We start from the raw sequence: 16549 nt of genomic DNA, 5'->3' as shown, positions 1-16549 counted from the left end.
GCTCAAATTGCAGTTTCTCCAGCAACATTCTGTTAGCTGTTGAAATGTCCAGTTTGAAGTTCATTTAATTTATACAAAGTCTCTCCTTCTTTGATGCTCTTTAAACATGTTTTAACAGTCCAATAAAAAAGGCAAATCACTTCAAGAAGAGAAAGTTACTCACCTTGTGCAGTAACAATGGTTCTTTGAGACGTGTGTCCCTGTGGATGCTCCACTCCTCCCTGCATTTCTGATTGGAGATCTTTGGTAGCAGTGTCCGTTCAGCCAGCACATGCACTCTTCCCTCCATACCCTGCCCCTTCCTCTGTCTCAAGGCTAATTAGCGCCGCATGGGCAAACCACCCTCTGTTCCTTCTCTACCGCAGAGTCCCTGTCAAGAACTCTGAAGTAGAGGGGAGGAGGGCGGGTTGCAGAGCACCCATAGGGACACACATCTTGAAGAATCATCGTTACTGCAAAAGGTGAGTAACTTTCTCTTCTTCTTCGAGTAGCGTCCCTATGGGCGCTCCACTGTAGGTGACTCCCAAGCAGTATCCTCAATGGAAGGGTGGTGCTTCGGCATCAAGTCTGTTATGGATGACAGTACTGTGGAGCTGAAAATGAAGCATTCTCCAGTAATTGCATAGTGTTCTGTGAATGTATGAACAGACGCCCAAATCTCAGCTCTGCAGATTTCCGAGATAGGGACATTCTTGAGGAAGGTGACAGAGGAAGAAACCAACTTCGTGGACTACGTGCAGATTTCAGATGGAGGTACCACAGTGCAAACATGATAGCAGTGCTTAATACAGTTCAGTCCAAAATTTGGAGTGTCTCTGGGCTGATATCACTGAGCCGTTAGACCTTTCCGTAATGGAAAGGAAAAGCTTAGGAGATTTCCTAAAGGCCTTCGTCCTATCCAGGTAAAAGGCCAGGGCTCTCCTAATGTCTAGTGTGTGCAGTATGGCCTCCCTGTTATCACGGTGAGGCTTAGGGTAAGAGGTTGAGAGGTGAATCAACTGGTTTATGTGAAAAGATGAGGTCACCTTGGGGATGAACTTTGGGTGGGGCCAAAGAGTAACCTTGTCTTTAAAGAATATTGTAAAAGGGGGGTGCATTATTAGCGTCACTATTTCTCCTATTCTCCTTGCCAAAGTGAAGGTAACCAGAAATGCTGTCTTCATTGACAGATATGTGAGCGAGCAAATGGCCATAGGTAAAAGGGAAAACTAGTGAGGCTCTTTAAAACCAGATTTAGGTCCCATGTTGGAATGGGATGTCTGGGTTGGGGAGAGAGGTTCACTATGCCCTTAAGGAATCTTTTTGTAACTGGGTGGGAGAAAACTGAGTATCCCTTTACTAGTTGATGGAAAGTTGCTATGGTCACCGGGTGTATGTTGAGTGAACTGAGGAATAGGCCCGACCTCTTGAGAACAACTATATAGTCCAACACCATGGGAAGGGTAGAAAATGATGGGGTAATTTGTCAGGAAATTAACCAAACCTGAAATTTAGTCCACTTTTGCAGGTAAGTACAATGGGTAGCCCATTTTCTACTGTGTAGTAACACTTCCTGTACCTCCAAGGAGCAGGAACTCTCTATGTGTTAGAACCACGAAGGAGACAAGCCTTGAGACAGAATATATGCAGGGTGGGATGGAGAATATGCCCTTTGTTCTGTGAGAGGAGGTAAGGAGTGAGTTGAAGAGGAATCAGTGGACATCTTGCAACCTGTGACAGGTACGGATATGACATTTATCTCGGCCAGGTGGGATCAATTAGTATGACATTTACTTTTTCTCTTTTTATTTTTAACAGGACTTTCAACAGCAGAGGGAACGGAAAAAAGGCACATAGAAGGCCCTTGTCTCATGGAAGAAGAAGAATGCCACCTAATCAGTGCTGTCCAAGGTGGCCCTGGAGCAATAGCATGGGCACTTCTTGTTCAGATATGCAGCAAACAAGTCTATCATCAGTGTCTCCCATTGATAGAATATGTTGTGGCGTACTGTTGGGTTCATTTCCCACTTTGCCACTCAGAGCGTCCGCTGCTGTGTTCTGCTTTCCCGTTAGGTAGGATGCTGATATTAGAACATTGTGGCAAATGCACCAGTTCCATAGCTTTACCATTTCCGCACACAGGGTGCCGCCCTGACAATTTATGTAGTACATGCACGCAATGTTGTCTGCTATCAACTGTGTGTGTGTACCTCTGATCAGTGGAAGAAAGTGAATGCAAGCAATCCTGACTGCTCTGAGTGTGAGGAGGTTGATTGTGGAGAGGCGCCTCCATGGATGACCATTTGCCCTGAGTTGTGAGGTTGTTGAGATGTGCACCGCAACCTATGAGGGATGCATCTGTAGTGAGAAATAATGTTATGGGGAGGGGACATGGGTGGTGGCCCGGAAGGCGCTGAGGGTGCAGGGGGGGTTGCCTGGGGGGGCACCGCTAGTCCTCAGGGGGGCGGTGCGAAGCCTGGGACCCCCCACTGGTGCTGGGGTTGAGAGGTTTGCCAGGGCTGTCAGGCTCCCTACCTGGCTCCATGCCTCCCCAGAAGCAGCAACATCCCCCTCCCTCTGCTCCTAGGCAGAGGCATAGAAAAGCAGCTCTGCACGCTGCCTCCACCCCAAGTGCCGGCTTTGCAGCTCCCATTGGCCAGGAACCATGCGGGGGGGGGGGTGCCTGCTCTGCCTAGGAGCTGAGGGATGTCACCGCGTCTGGGGAGCCCCCCCACATCAAGGTAAGCGCCACCTAGAGCCCTCACCCCCTCCCGCACCCCAACCCCAAGCCCTGAGCCCCCTCCCACACTCAAATTCCTGCTGCTGCGGGGGGGGGGGGGGGGGAGAGGGCGGTGGCCCAAGATTGCCACAGCAGCGGCCAATGCGGCTAGCCCCGGGGCTGCCTGAGCTGCTCAGGCGGCCCTGCAGTCAGCAGCACCAGCTGCTGACGAAGTCACGGAAAGTCACGGAATCCCTGAATTCCATTACCTCTATGACAAACTCGCAGCCTTAGTCATAGGGAGTGGTCTCTCAGGGCCTCAAACAAGGCATCAAAATTGGTATTTCGAGATGGAAGGCTGTGACGTGGAGGATTGAGGGCCTGATAGTTTGCACCTCTGAAATTTGAACCTTTTTCATTGTGGCTCACAGTAGTGCTATGATGGGTACTGGGGTGGATGCAACTTTTGGGAGGACTGAGTCCTAAATTTCCTTTTTTATCCAGGTGTATTAGATCCCCAGCGACTGTAGTGTGGCTCTGGAGTCTTCAGAGTCTGGAGTGCAGCAATGGTCTTCGGGCCTTCAGATGAGAGTTGAGGACCTCCCCTTTGAACCTCCTTCAGCAGTTCCAGAAGATGCAGCCACGATGCTCATTGCATCACGATCACTTTCAAAATCAAAAGGGTTGCAGTATCTGCACCATCTAGCGCAGTCAGGATTGCTGTTTTCACCACTAACAGCCGCTCCTGTACGATGGCCTGAAACTGGTCTCTGTGCGACTCTAGCAGGTGGTAAATAAAGGTGTTAAGCTTGGTGTAATTAATTTCATCGTATTTGGCTGCTAGAGCTTGGTAAGTTTGCAATTTGAAATTGTAAAGTCACAAAAAGAAAAGGAGTACTTGTGGCACCTTAGAGACTAACCAATTTATTTGAGCATGAGCTTTCGTGAGCTACAGCTCACTTCATCGGATGCATCCGATGAAGTGAGCTGTAGCTCACGAAAGCTCATGCTCAAATAAATTGGTTAGTCTCTAAGGTGCCACAAGTACTCCTTTTCTTTTTGCGAATACAGACTAACATGGCTGTTACTCTGAAACCTGTAAAGTCACAGAAGAACAGGCCTTCCTCCCAAACAAGTCAAGTCTCTCCCAATCCCTATAGAAAGGGGTGGATTTTGAATAGTACTGGTGGCCATGGGAGATCACCAGATCTACTACAATGGGATTAGGTGGCGTGTGGGAGAAGAGGAACTCTGATTCCTTGTGGGGGACATAATACTTCTTATCAGCCCATCTGCAAGTTGGTGTGGCTGATGCTGGTGTTTGCCAAATGAGTTTGGCTGGATCCAAAAGCACCTCATTAATGGAGAGGGCGATCCTCGAGGAGGAGGCAGATGTATGTAAAATGTCCAGCAGCATATGGTGGGTGTCCTTCACCTCCTCAAGAGGGATTTGTAGTGTATCTGCCACCCGCTTTGTAAGGTCCTGAACATGAAGTCGTTTGCCATAGATGAAGGAGGGGGCATCACTGCCTCATCTGGATAGAAGGAAGAGAAAATAGTTGGTGGAGTATCTCCTCTTCTAGCCCAATCTCCTGTGGTTCATAAATTTCCTCAGGAGGCTCTGAGGCTCTGGATGTAGAGGAAGAAGGAGAGCACATCAAGATTCCTGGTGGTGACACTGGATGTCCAGGAGGCATGGTGCCTATAAGCTGTCCGTGGATCCCATAAGGCCACTGGGACTGTGGAAAAGGCATTGGTGGCAGAACCCATGGTTGGTCACACCATGGGGGTTGAGGTCCAGAGTGAAAATATGTCTGGGAAAGTCTGGATTGATGGCGGGAGGGAGCATAATCTGAATGAGTGTGGTAATGACTAGGGGAGGTTTTGAATCTCCATTGGACATTGGAGGTACAGATAAGGAGACTGAGGTGAATGGCTTGGTACTGGGTGGTGACTCCATGGTTCGAGATGTGCCTGGTACAGGGACCCTGGTACTGAGTAAAGGGGACTCTGGGGTTTCACATATCAGTAGGTCCTTAGAAAATCTGAACTCCTGTGGTGCTGTGGTCATCGGGACTGAAGCAATTGGCGATTTTGGCCGAGATGAGCGGTCTGATGAGCTTTGCTATTTGTCATCAGTACCGAGGGTTTCTGTATTGGCGCCGACTTCACAGAGGCGGTATGGTCTGTGCTTCTATCTCTGACAGGCGGTACCGCTGCCTCAGCACCTGTGCCCTGAGGAAACTTAGGCTTACTCCTGGTATCTGCACTGGATGACCCTGTGCCTTGTGGGAACTGTGTTTAGGAGTGGTCAGTACTGAAGTGACTGAATGTGCTGGGGCTTTCCTCTGGCTGGTTCAGGACTCACTGTGAGGGCTCATGGCTCTCTTTTTGAAGGTCTTACATAAGGAATCCAAAAGATTCTTCCTTGGTTCACTTACTTAGGAGGTAGAGGCTATGGTGATGGCTCCCGTCGCCGAGGAGACTTGGGACCAGGTCAGCCGCAGGTTGCAGAGCTCCCTCCATCAGAAGTACTTTTAGCTTTAGTTCCCGTTATTTTCGGGAGCTGGCTTTCAGCAGCTGACAAAAAGTACACTTCTGGGGAATGTGGGCTTCTGAGGCAATGGACGCAGCGGGAATGTCCGTCTGTTACAGGTATGGCCTCCATACAGGAGAGGCACCTCCTAAACTCAGGATTGCTGGGCATGCGGAAGCGCTTTAGCATTGCCAGTGTAGACTAGACCTGAGGAAGGGGGTGATGTTGCTATCTAATAATAACCATATATGATATGTATGAAAAGGAAGATGTCCTTTTATATCATTGTTGCTACCACTGTTATGCAATTGCAACAAATCTTGTACAAAGTATGTCATGTAAGGTATCAATGGAAAAGTTACAGATTGCTAAGTATGATAATCCTCTTAATATGCATGTATCCTATTTGTATCTGAAGTTATGAATATTGGTTATGTATCTGTATCTCAAACACATGTTATGATTCCTGGGTGACACCCCCCAGGCAGATTTACATCAGGATTAGACAGTCAGGTGTTGATGGTCCATTAAGGACACTCAGCTCTCACAACGGGCCACTGAAGAGACTAAACACACTCAATGAGCCACTGACTCATTGCAGCATGCAAAGAAACGTGATGAGGACGTGACCTAAGACTCCATCTTTTGCCACGAATTTTCCATGCACCTGGGCTGAACATTTAAAAGGGAAACTGCTCTGTGACATCATTTTCTTTGTCTTCATTTCTGCTTCTCACCTCTGGACTGTAATTTTCCAAGGAAGCTTCGAACAAGGAACTGAATGACCCCCAACCTGCTTGGATAAAAACAAGCTACCAGATTTATCATCACAGCTATGATCCTGACCTGGAAACTCTAAAAATCGATTATAAAGTATATGATTCCTTAACCATTTAATAACTCTTCTTTTCTTTTTATATCATTAAACATTTAGTTATTCGTTACTAAGGATTAACCTTGACTATCCCCTCATCTAGATGCCTGTGCACAATGACAAATCACACAACCACTTCTGAGCGCACTCTAAGCACAATTTGATGGTTATTGTTACTCGGAATGCTCCTAAAATTAGCATATACTTGATTTGCTAGGTAGGATTTTTCCTTTCTAAATTACAAGAGTGTTATAAGGATAAACTATGCTTTGTATTGCAATTGAGTGGAAAAATTTTTAACTCATTGTTCATTTCTTATTATTAGATGCAAGGTGAATACATGCACGTGTTTACTGAGGGTTACATCAGAACCCCAGAAAGTCTCAGGCTCTGGAAGAAACATAGAATATCAGGGTTGGAAGGGACCTCAGAAGGTCATCTAGTCCAACTCCCTGCTCAAAGCAGGACCTAATCGCCAACTAAATCATCCCAGCCAGGGCTTTCTCAAGCCTGACCTTAAAAACCTCTAAAGAAGGAGATTCCACCACCTCCCTAGGTAACCCATTCCAGTGCTTCACCACCCTTCTACTGACAAAGTTTTTCCTAATATCCAACCTAAACCTCCCCCACTGCAACTTGAGACCATTACTCCTTGTTCTGTCATCTGCTACCACTGAGAACAGTCTAGAGCCATCCTCTTCGGAACCCCCTTTCAGGTAGTTGAAAGCAGCTATCAAATCCCCCCTCATTCTTCTCTTCTGCAGACTAAATAATCCCAGTTCCCTCAGCCTCTACTCATAATTCATGCGCTCCAGACCCCTAATCATTTTTGTTGCCCTCTGCTGGACTCTTTCCAATTTTTCCACATCCTTCTTGTAGTGTGGGGCCCAAAACCGGACACAGTACTCCAGATGCGGCCTCACCAATGCCGAATAGAGGGGAATGATCACATCCCTCAATCTGCTGGCAATGCTCCTACTTTATACAGCCCAAAATGCCGTTAGCCTTCTTGGCTACAAGGGCACACTGTTGACTCATATCCAGCTTCTCGTCCACTGTAATCCCTAGGTCCTTTTCTGCAGAACTGCTGCCTAGCTGCTCAATCCCTAGTCTGTAGCAGTACATGGGATTCTTCCTTCCTAAGTGAAGGACTCTGCATTTGTCCTTGTTGAACCTCATCAGATTTCTTTTGGCCCAAACTCCTAATTTGTCTAGGGCCCTCTGTATCCTATCCCTACCCTCCAGCCACTCTTCCCAGTTTAGTGTCATCTGCAAACTTGCTGAGGGTGCAATCCATGCCATCCTCCAGATCATTAATGAAGATATTGAACAAAACTGGCCCGAGGACCAACCCTTGGGGCACTCTGCTTGATACCGGATGCCAACTAGACATGGAGCCATTGATCACTACCCAGAAACCTTGTTGTTTGAGAGCAGGTTGTTGAAGTGAAATATAATCAAATAGTCTTTATCAGAAAGCAAAATATTCCCTTGACATTTAGCAATTTGTTTTCACATCTGTTATTAAATAAATAAAATCCCCCATCAAAAAAGAACTAAATAAACAAAAGCCCAAACCCAACACCACCAATCCATTATTATTCTTCATGTCCATTGAATAACATGTAATACTCATCTTAAAATGACCCTATTTTATATCCATCCCTTGCAGCATTTAAATGTAGCTCTAGTCTGAAAAATTACAAGTCAGTTACAATCAACATATTTGCTACACCCATACTGATCTCCTTTAAAGCCAACAACTCTCAAGAAAAAAAAACCTAACTCTTATGATTACTAATCCATCAAAGCACTGTGTTAATAGGATTCAGATGTGGCACATTTATGTATATCAATGAAGTAACAAATTCAATCCTTGTTAAATTCAGGTGGGCAGTGTTAATTCTGTAAATCTAATTAGATTATTTACCTGATTAAACCTCCTTGTAAAGGCAACAATATTAGGGGCTAGGATGTGTTTTTCTTTCTTATTCCATCCACAGCTGGCTAGTTCCTAGAAAATATACCAAAATACTGTTTCACTATTTACAACTTTTTAAAAGGAAGATAAACAATCTTTAAAAATAAAACAAAGTTGAAATATTGTCTTTGAGTTCCAATGTAAGGAAAGGACACTAAACTTAACTGAAATACCATTAGAGGGAAACACAGAAATGGACAGATAAGAGTAATATCTACCGCAGGCATTTCTAAAACATCAATCACTGCAGTTATAAATTAAGTATCAGAGGGGTAGCCATGTTAGCCTGTATCCACAAAAACAACAAGGAGTCTGGTGGCACCTTAAAGACTAACAGATTTATTTGGGCATAAGGTGACCAGATGTCCTGATTGTATAGGGACAGTCCTGATATTTGGGGCTTTTTCTTATATAGGCTTCTATTACCCCCCACCCTGTGTCCCGATTTTTCACACTTGCTATCTGGTCACCCTATTTGGGCATAAGCTTTATGTGCCAGTATATTTATGCTTGTATCTGTAATTTTCACTCCATGCATCTGAAGAAGTGGTTTTTTACCCATGAAGGCTTATGCCCAAATAAATCTGTTAGTCTTTAAGGTGCCACCGGACTCCTCGTTGTTTTTGCAGTTATAAAGGCCCTAATTCCATGACAACGACTCTGTAAATCTTTGCTCTCTTGAAGTACCAGTCATTACCATTCACTGTCATTAGGCTAGGACATTTTCTGGAGAGATATCCCAATAAAGCCGCCCTTCTGATTCACTGTGTAGCATGTGCTAAAATACTATCATACTTTTATGTTGGACCTTTAATCATTAAGCACTTAATTACACACAGAGCGTATTAAGGAACTTCAGCTGCCTCTGGGATGAAAGGCCATAGCCAAAAAGTGCACAAGATGCTGCACAATATGGAGGGAGTTACTTTTTTTAACAGTAACAGTAACTTGGGCAAACCTTACTCCTACAAAATGCATCATGGACTTTTCAACATAAATACATCCACACCCAAGAGTGGTCCTATTTTTAATGTTCCACACACTGAATTGCACGGAGCTCAGTTATCTTGACAATGAAGATCTGAAACAATCTGCCTACATTGAACCTATTGATTCACACACTAAATATTTTAAACATAACGTTTAGTAAATTATACTACAATTAGAAAAGTGCAAAGAAGGACAACAAAAATGATTAGGTGGATGAGACAGATTCCATATGAGGAGAGATTAAAAAGTGTATGAAACTGTTCATCTTAGAAAAGACACAACTGAGTGGTGATATGAAAATCATGAATGGTATGGAGAAAGTGTTACGTATCCCTTCACATAACACATGAACTAGGGGTCACCTGCTGAAATTAATAGGCAGCAGGTTTAAAACAAACAAAGGGAAGTATTTCTTCACACAATGCACAGTCAAACTGTGGAACTTGTGGCCATGGGATGTTGTGAAGGCCAAAAGTATAACTGGGTTCAAAAAAGAATTAGATGAGTTCATGGAGGATGGGTCCATCAATGGCTATTAGCCAAGATTGGGGGGGGGGGCAGAAGAATACAACTCCATGCTCTGGGTATCCCCTAAACCCCCAACAGCCTGAAGCTAGGACTGGACAACAGGGGATGGATCACTTGATAATTGCACTGTTGTGTTCATTCCCTCTGAAGCACGTGGCACCAGCCACACTCAGAGGCAGGATAGTGGCCTAGATGGACCATTGATCTGAACCTGTATGGCCTTCTTATGCTCTTAAATATTTCTAACCTTTCACTCAGCCCATACACACAAGCAACACCCAACTGTTGCCAGGGGGCTGTGTGGTAGGTAGTAGAACTAGGATTCCAGGGGTGATGTTTTTTCTTCCCTGTATTTTCTGCTCCTCCAAACAGCACAGGGCACCTAATAATATTTATGCAGCTAAGATAAGGGAAAAGAACACCCAGAGAACCACTTACAAGATAACAATGGACAAGATAAGTCGGGAAAACAGGTAAAGAGTTGGTGAACATGGACAGTGCGTGGACAGAGCATGCTGTACAGAGATTGGTTCCTACAAAGTAACCAAGCCAACCCTAAAATGTGTAATACACTGTACAGTAAATGCAATTAAATGTGTAACTGTATATAAAGGGAGAGGGTTTCTATGTAACATGGATGTACAATGTACCCTGAATCCATACCCTGTATTTAAGTCTGATCAACTCAGTGTAGCATTGCTGTATGCCTGCAAAAGATACCTGAGTGATAAAGGGTTAATGTGGGCCTGAGGAAAACCAGGCTTAAATGAACAAGAGGCTCAGCTGGGCTTAAGTAGGATGGATTATAAAGCCAGGAAGTTTGCAGCAGAAGGGGGCTGCAGGAGAGAGTCTGCAGTCACTCCAGGGAGCAGAGGGGAGGTGAAAACCCAGGAGGGAGAAAAAGCCCCAGGCTTCTAACCCCTAGAAGAAGGGTAAATCCCAGAGAAGTTGGGGGGGAAAGGAAGCCTAAAAGCACAAAGTAAGAAGATGCCCAGGGAAACAGCAGTAAGGGGTAGGACCGTGCTGACCTTGGCTGCTTGTTATAGGGTCCCTGGGCTGGAACGCAGTTCAGAGGGCAGGCCTGGTTCCCCCACCAGCCACTGGGAAGTGGCACAAGAGCATTGGAGACACCAACCAGACAGCTGGTCCAGAAAGACTTTGCTACCCTGGAAAGGGAGGACTATAGTGATCTGCCAAAAGGGCTGAGTTACGAAGAAGGGGCACCCCAAGTCCTGGAGAGAGAGGGGCCATGGTGTAAGGAAGAGGATGTCAGAACTGAGTGGAGATGATCCCGAGATGTGGCCACAAGGTGGCACCCTTTGCAGTGAATGAACCCCATCACAAGCTGCCAGTAGCGTATTAAGTAATGTCTTCTTTCTCCCTCCCTTTCACCAAAGGGAAAATTGTACAAGGATTTAACTACTTTAACTGTATATTTATGTATGAAGTGCTATAGGTTTTTCCTAGTAAAGGCAGGGCCAAGTATTACAGTGCACTTAGAATAGAAAACAGTAATGTTTTAGTAGTTCTCAAATCCTTAGCAAGTTTGTTCCCTAAATCTGGGAGTAGCCCCCAAGAAAGCGCTGTCTCTTGCACAGTTGAGCTTTACCCTTGCAGTAGACAATTCTACTGTGTCAAAGTGAAAATGTCAACAGTGGTCTTTGTACCAGAGCTGCAGCTAAGCTTTTAGGGATCCCAGGCCCTGACCACTAAATCCCTTGAAGATGAGAATTGCAAAGTTGAATATGATATGATGTTGTACAGGAAGTGTGACAGGGTGTACCTGGCCTTTACGGTTCCCTACAGGTTGGCCCACAGTCCTATAACACCCTGCCCCAGGAAAGGAGCAGCGAAAGTGAGTCCTCCAGGCCTGCCTAGAAAGGCCTCACAGAAGCAGCCAATGAGAGCCCAGCAGGTTCAGATAAAAGGAGCTGCAGGCCTAAGCAGGTCAGTTCCCAGCTGGGACCAGAGGGGCAAATAAGGGTGCTTAGAAAAGGTTCAGAAAAGGGTAACTAAAATGATTAGGGGTTTGGAACGGGTCCCATATGAAGAGAGATTAAAGAGGCTAGGACTTTTCAGTTTGGAAAAGAGGAGACTAAGGGGGGATATGACAGAGGTATATAAAATCATGAGTAGTGTGGAAAAAGTGAATAAGGAAAAGTTATTTACTTGTACCCATAATATAAGAACTAGGGGCCACCAAATGAAATGAATGGGTAGAAGGTTTAAAACAAATAAAAGGAAGTTCTTCACTCAGCACACAGTCAACCTGTGGAACTCCTTGCCTGAGGAGGTTGTGAAGGCTAGGACTATAACAGGGTTTAAAAGAGAACTGGATAAATTCATGGAGGTTAAGTCCATTAATGGCTAGTAGCCAGGATGGGTAAGGAATGGTGTCCCTAGCCTCTGTTTGTCAGAGGGTGGAGATAGATGACAGGAGAGAGATCACTTGATCATTACCTGTTAGGTTCACTCCCTCTGGGGCACCTGGCATTTGCCACTGTCAGTAGACAGGATACTGGGCTGGATGGACCTTTCGTCTGACCCAGTATGGTCATTCTTATGTTCTCCTTTCTGGACAAAGGACCTTGAGGGATAAGTAGATTTTGATTCTGGCTGCATTTGCTTACACTGGGAGAGAGAAGACCTGAGAACTACAACCCTGTGGTAAGGGGTGAAGATAAAGAGGCAAGGCAGGAAGAGCTCCAGGGAACTAGAAGCAACGAATCGAAGAGAATGGGATGCAGCTGCTGTTTATAGGGTCCCTGAGTTGAAACCCAGAGTAATGGATGGGCCCAGGTTCCACCACTAGCCAATAGTAAAATGGTGTAAACCCCAAGAAGGGGACAAGGCTTACTTTGAAACTCGAGCAAAGGGCTGAATTTAAAAGACACAGAGCTGGGGCTGAAGACCCTGGTGAGGGCAGGCAGACAGTCTTTTTTGGACTCTTTGCTACCCCAAAAGCAGTTAATTTTGAATGTGTGATGAGGCCAGAGGGCCAAGCCACTGAAGACCTGCCAAGCTAAGTTGACAACCTACAGAAGACTCCAGGAGCAGGGAAAAGGATTGCAGAATCACACCCAGCCACCAAGTGGTGCTCAAGAGGTTTCACCCCATTACAGAGAGCCAATGTCAGAAGCAGAGGACAGGTTTGATGTGTTTGCTGTAACTTGTATCGCTGGGGAGGCATACTATTGTGTTCGTTATGATTTCCTGAAGTCAGATAATTTCATGCTCCGCAAACAAGGTAATACATCTAGGAAAGAATGAAGGTCATACTCATAGGATGGGACTAATTTGGAAAGCAGTGACTGAAAGAAGGAATTAGAGGTCAGAGTGGATAAAAAACTCAACTTGAACTCCCAGTGTAATGTGCTGGCTAACAGAACAAATGATCCTTAGTTGGATAAAAAGGGAAATATCAAGTAGGAGTAGGGAGGTTTTATTACTGTATAACTGTACATTGCACGGTATATAGCATAGTAGATGTCATCCTCATTTAGTTTTTATTCACAAATTGGAAGTGGAAAAATAAGCTTTCCTTGCTTTTTCAACTCCCAATTGGTTTCTTAACTTTAAATGAACAAGTCATTGCGATGAACTAGTTGAATAAACAGAAATGAAGGAAACATTCTTTCTACCTGCAAAAGGCTGTCAAAGGCTGCGTTAGCCCTTAAACAAATTCTAGTTCCAGGTGGCTTAGCCAGTGACTTCCATCAGTTCAATGGTTTAACTTTCTTTAAAACTTTGGCAACAAAAATGTCCTACTTATTTTTTTTTAATTTAAATGAATTTGTTATAGTAAATTTAGGTCTTTAATGTAGCTTGTCATAATTTAAAATTAAATTTTAAATAAAAATGCATTTAATTTAAATTAAAATCTGATTTAAATAAAAAATAAACTGTTTTTATTGACTCTGTTTCTGCAATACCTTTGTTACCCCACTGACTGGAACAAACCAAAGCATGGATTGCATCTATTTTCTGGACTTCTGAAAATGTCCAGTAAACTGTTTGTTCTAGCTTCCTTTTTTGTCTTGAAATTACATGTAATAAAAATATAGGCAAGCATGATAGGGAGGTCTAGAGTTAAGGTAGCAAAACACTTAATATTAAAACTGCAAAAATCCTAAGAATCTTGCAAATTTCAATCACAAAATTCTATGTTTTAAACGTTTAGTCTTCACTTGAATTTTTTGCAGAATCTCATTTGCCACTTTTGTGATTTTGGCAAGTGACCTCCTCCCTTACTTTTTGCCCAAGAAAACTGTCTTTTTTTCTTGCTTTGTTCACTTAGGAGCAGTACACAAACTCATCTACAACCAAAAAACCTGAATACTGGAATAATTATGAAGTTATATACCATCAGAACCTAGGCAAGAGCTAATAACGGAAAAGAACAAAAATCCATCCCAATTTCACTGTGGTTTCTACCTACCTCATTTTTGCAGTAGCACACAAAACACTGAAAATGGATTTTATGTGCATGGTTGAGAGTGGGTTTGCTTGGATGTGGCTCTGGCACCGCACTGGAGTTTTAATATACTGCCTCAGCAGTTGCACAGAGCTGCAGACTGGCCACATTATACTCTGGTGAGCAGCTGACACGCTTCAGATCTTAAGAGAAGGTTACTCACCTTGTGCAGTAACTGAGGTTCTTCGAGATGTGTGTCCCTGTGAGTGCTCCATTTTAGGTGTTGATGCGCCCCTGTGCCCATAGCTGGAGATTTAAGGTAGCAGTGCCCGGTTGGGTCGCACATTTGTGGTCCCCATCTCCTGCTGCTTCAGGCAGTTAACTGATGCTGTGCGACAAAAACCCACTCTGTTCCTTCTCTACTGGAGAGGCTGAGTAAGAAACTCCGAAGTAGAGGGGAGGAGGGAGCGTAGCGGAGCACCCACAGGGACACACATCTTGAAGAACCTCAGTTACTGCACAAGGTGAGTAACATTTTCTTCTTCTTCGAGTGCTGTCCCTGTGAGTGCTCCATTTTAGGTGACTTCAGAGCAGTGCCCTCTGGTGGAAGGAGGGGGCTTCGGAGTTGAAGTCGTGACAGATGACAGTAGAGAGAGTCCAAACGAGGTATCAGATGTTGCCTGTTACCTTTACATAGCACTACTCGTTAGAGTATGGGCTGAGGCCCAGGTAGCACCTCTACAAATGTCCATGATAGATACATTGTTCAGGAAAGCCATGGAGGCTGACAGGGTTCCGGTAGAATGCATGCGAATCCCCTTGGGGGGTTGGCGGGCACACTGATGATAGCACAGGCTTGTTTTTTGTTTTGCAACCAGAGATCCACTTGGAGAGTCCTTGTTTAGATATAGCACTCCCTTTGGAACGTTTGGTGATGGATATGAACGGTCTGGGTGATTTACGAAATGGCCTTGTTCTGTCTATGTAAAAGGCTAATGCCCTCTGTACATCGAGAGTATGAAGCGTGGACTGCGTTCTATCTGTGTGGGGTTTGGGGTAGAATGTCGGTAGGTAAATGGGTTGGTTAAGGTGGAAAACTGAGACAACTTTCAGTAAAAACTTGGGGTGTGGTCTCAGGGGTACTTTATCTTTAAAAAAGGCCATGTATGGGGGATCTGCCATGAAGGCCCCCAGCTCTCCTACTCGTCTGGCAGATGTACCTGCCACAAAGAATGCCACTTTCATGGAAAGGTGTAGTAGTGAGCATGTCGCCATGGGTTCAAATGGGGAACGGGTGAGGGCATGAAGAACCAGGATGGGGTCCCATGGTGTAGTTGGCTCACGTAGTTCAGGGTAGACGTTGTTGAGTCCTTTGAGGAAACGTTTGATTAGCGGGTGAGCAAAGACAGAATGTTGATTCACCTTGGGGTGAAAGGCTGTGAAGGTGGATAGGTGGACTTTTATTGAACTCATGGAGACACCTGACCTTTTAAGCTCTAACAGGTAATCTAATATTGAGGGTAATGAGAGTGAGATGGATGCCATCTGTTTTTGTTGGCACCAGGCTTCAAATTGCCATCACTTGAGCATGTACGTGCAACAGGTAGTTGCTCTATGACCATTTAATAATATGTTTTGTACCTCTTCCGAGCAGGTCATCTCAGAGCCTGTGAGCCACGGAGGAGCCATGCTCTGAGATGGAGTTTTTGCAGGCCCACATGCAGAACACGACCTGAGTCCTGGGACAACAGATGAGGCCAAAGTTGGAGTGTGATTGATGGATAGATATCCTTACCTTCTCAGGATGGCTACCATAGTTGGCGAGTCCATGCGGGGGCCATTAGGATTACTGTGGCCCCATCCTGCCTGATCTTGTGGATCACTCAGGTCAGGAGAGGGATGGGAGGGAAGGCATATAGGAGGGGAGTGTTCCACTCGAAGAGGAAAGCGTCGCCTAAGGACTGTATGCCAAGACCTGCCCTGGAGCAAAATCGGGGGCATTTGGTATTTTGTGTGGTTGCAAAGAGGTCTATTGTCAGGAACCCCCACTGTTGAAATATGAGTAGAAGTACTCTGTTGTCGAGCTCCCACTCATGCTCCTGAGAAAAATGCCTACTTAAGGCGTTTGCTGTGATGTTCTGGCATCCAGGTAGGTAAGACACGGAGATGTGTCTGATGCACCATTGCCAGAGTTTTATGGCTTCCACACATAGGAAGTGTGATCGTGCTCCCCCTTGTCTGTTTATATAAAACATACAGTCTATGTTGTCCGTAAGGATCTGAATGGCCTTGTCTTTGATGAGTGGTAGGAAGTGGGAGCAGGCATTGTGGACAGCTCATGGTTCTAATAGATTTATATGTAGAAGGGATTCTGCAGGAGACCAGTGGCCCTCGATAGAATGTGGATGCTTGTGTGCCCCCCCACAACAGTGAGGCATCTGTAGTGATGGTTAGTGTCGGCGTCTTCTGAAGGAAGGGCACCCCTGTGCATACGTTGGCTGGTTGTGTCCATCAGAGTAGGGAGTCCT

The 16549-nt window shown here is 45.1% G+C and overlaps 1 protein-coding gene across 3 annotated transcripts in view; it reads right to left on the bottom strand.

The window, feature by feature from the left end:
• Positions 1-16549, bottom strand: part of RALGPS1 (Ral GEF with PH domain and SH3 binding motif 1) — a 394814-nt gene that overhangs the window by 282204 nt on the left and 96061 nt on the right. For all 3 annotated transcript variants that reach the window (XM_074973513.1, XM_074973514.1, XM_074973515.1), the window contains one exon: positions 8039-8122. In XM_074973513.1, the coding sequence (XP_074829614.1) occupies positions 8039-8122 (84 nt within the window). The remainder of the gene's footprint in view (positions 1-8038; positions 8123-16549) is intronic.

This window comes from Natator depressus, chromosome 16 (genome assembly GCF_965152275.1).
Source record: "Natator depressus isolate rNatDep1 chromosome 16, rNatDep2.hap1, whole genome shotgun sequence".
Classification (NCBI taxonomy): domain Eukaryota; kingdom Metazoa; phylum Chordata; order Testudines; family Cheloniidae; genus Natator; species Natator depressus.
This window is presented reverse-complemented; position numbering and strand designations above follow the sequence as displayed.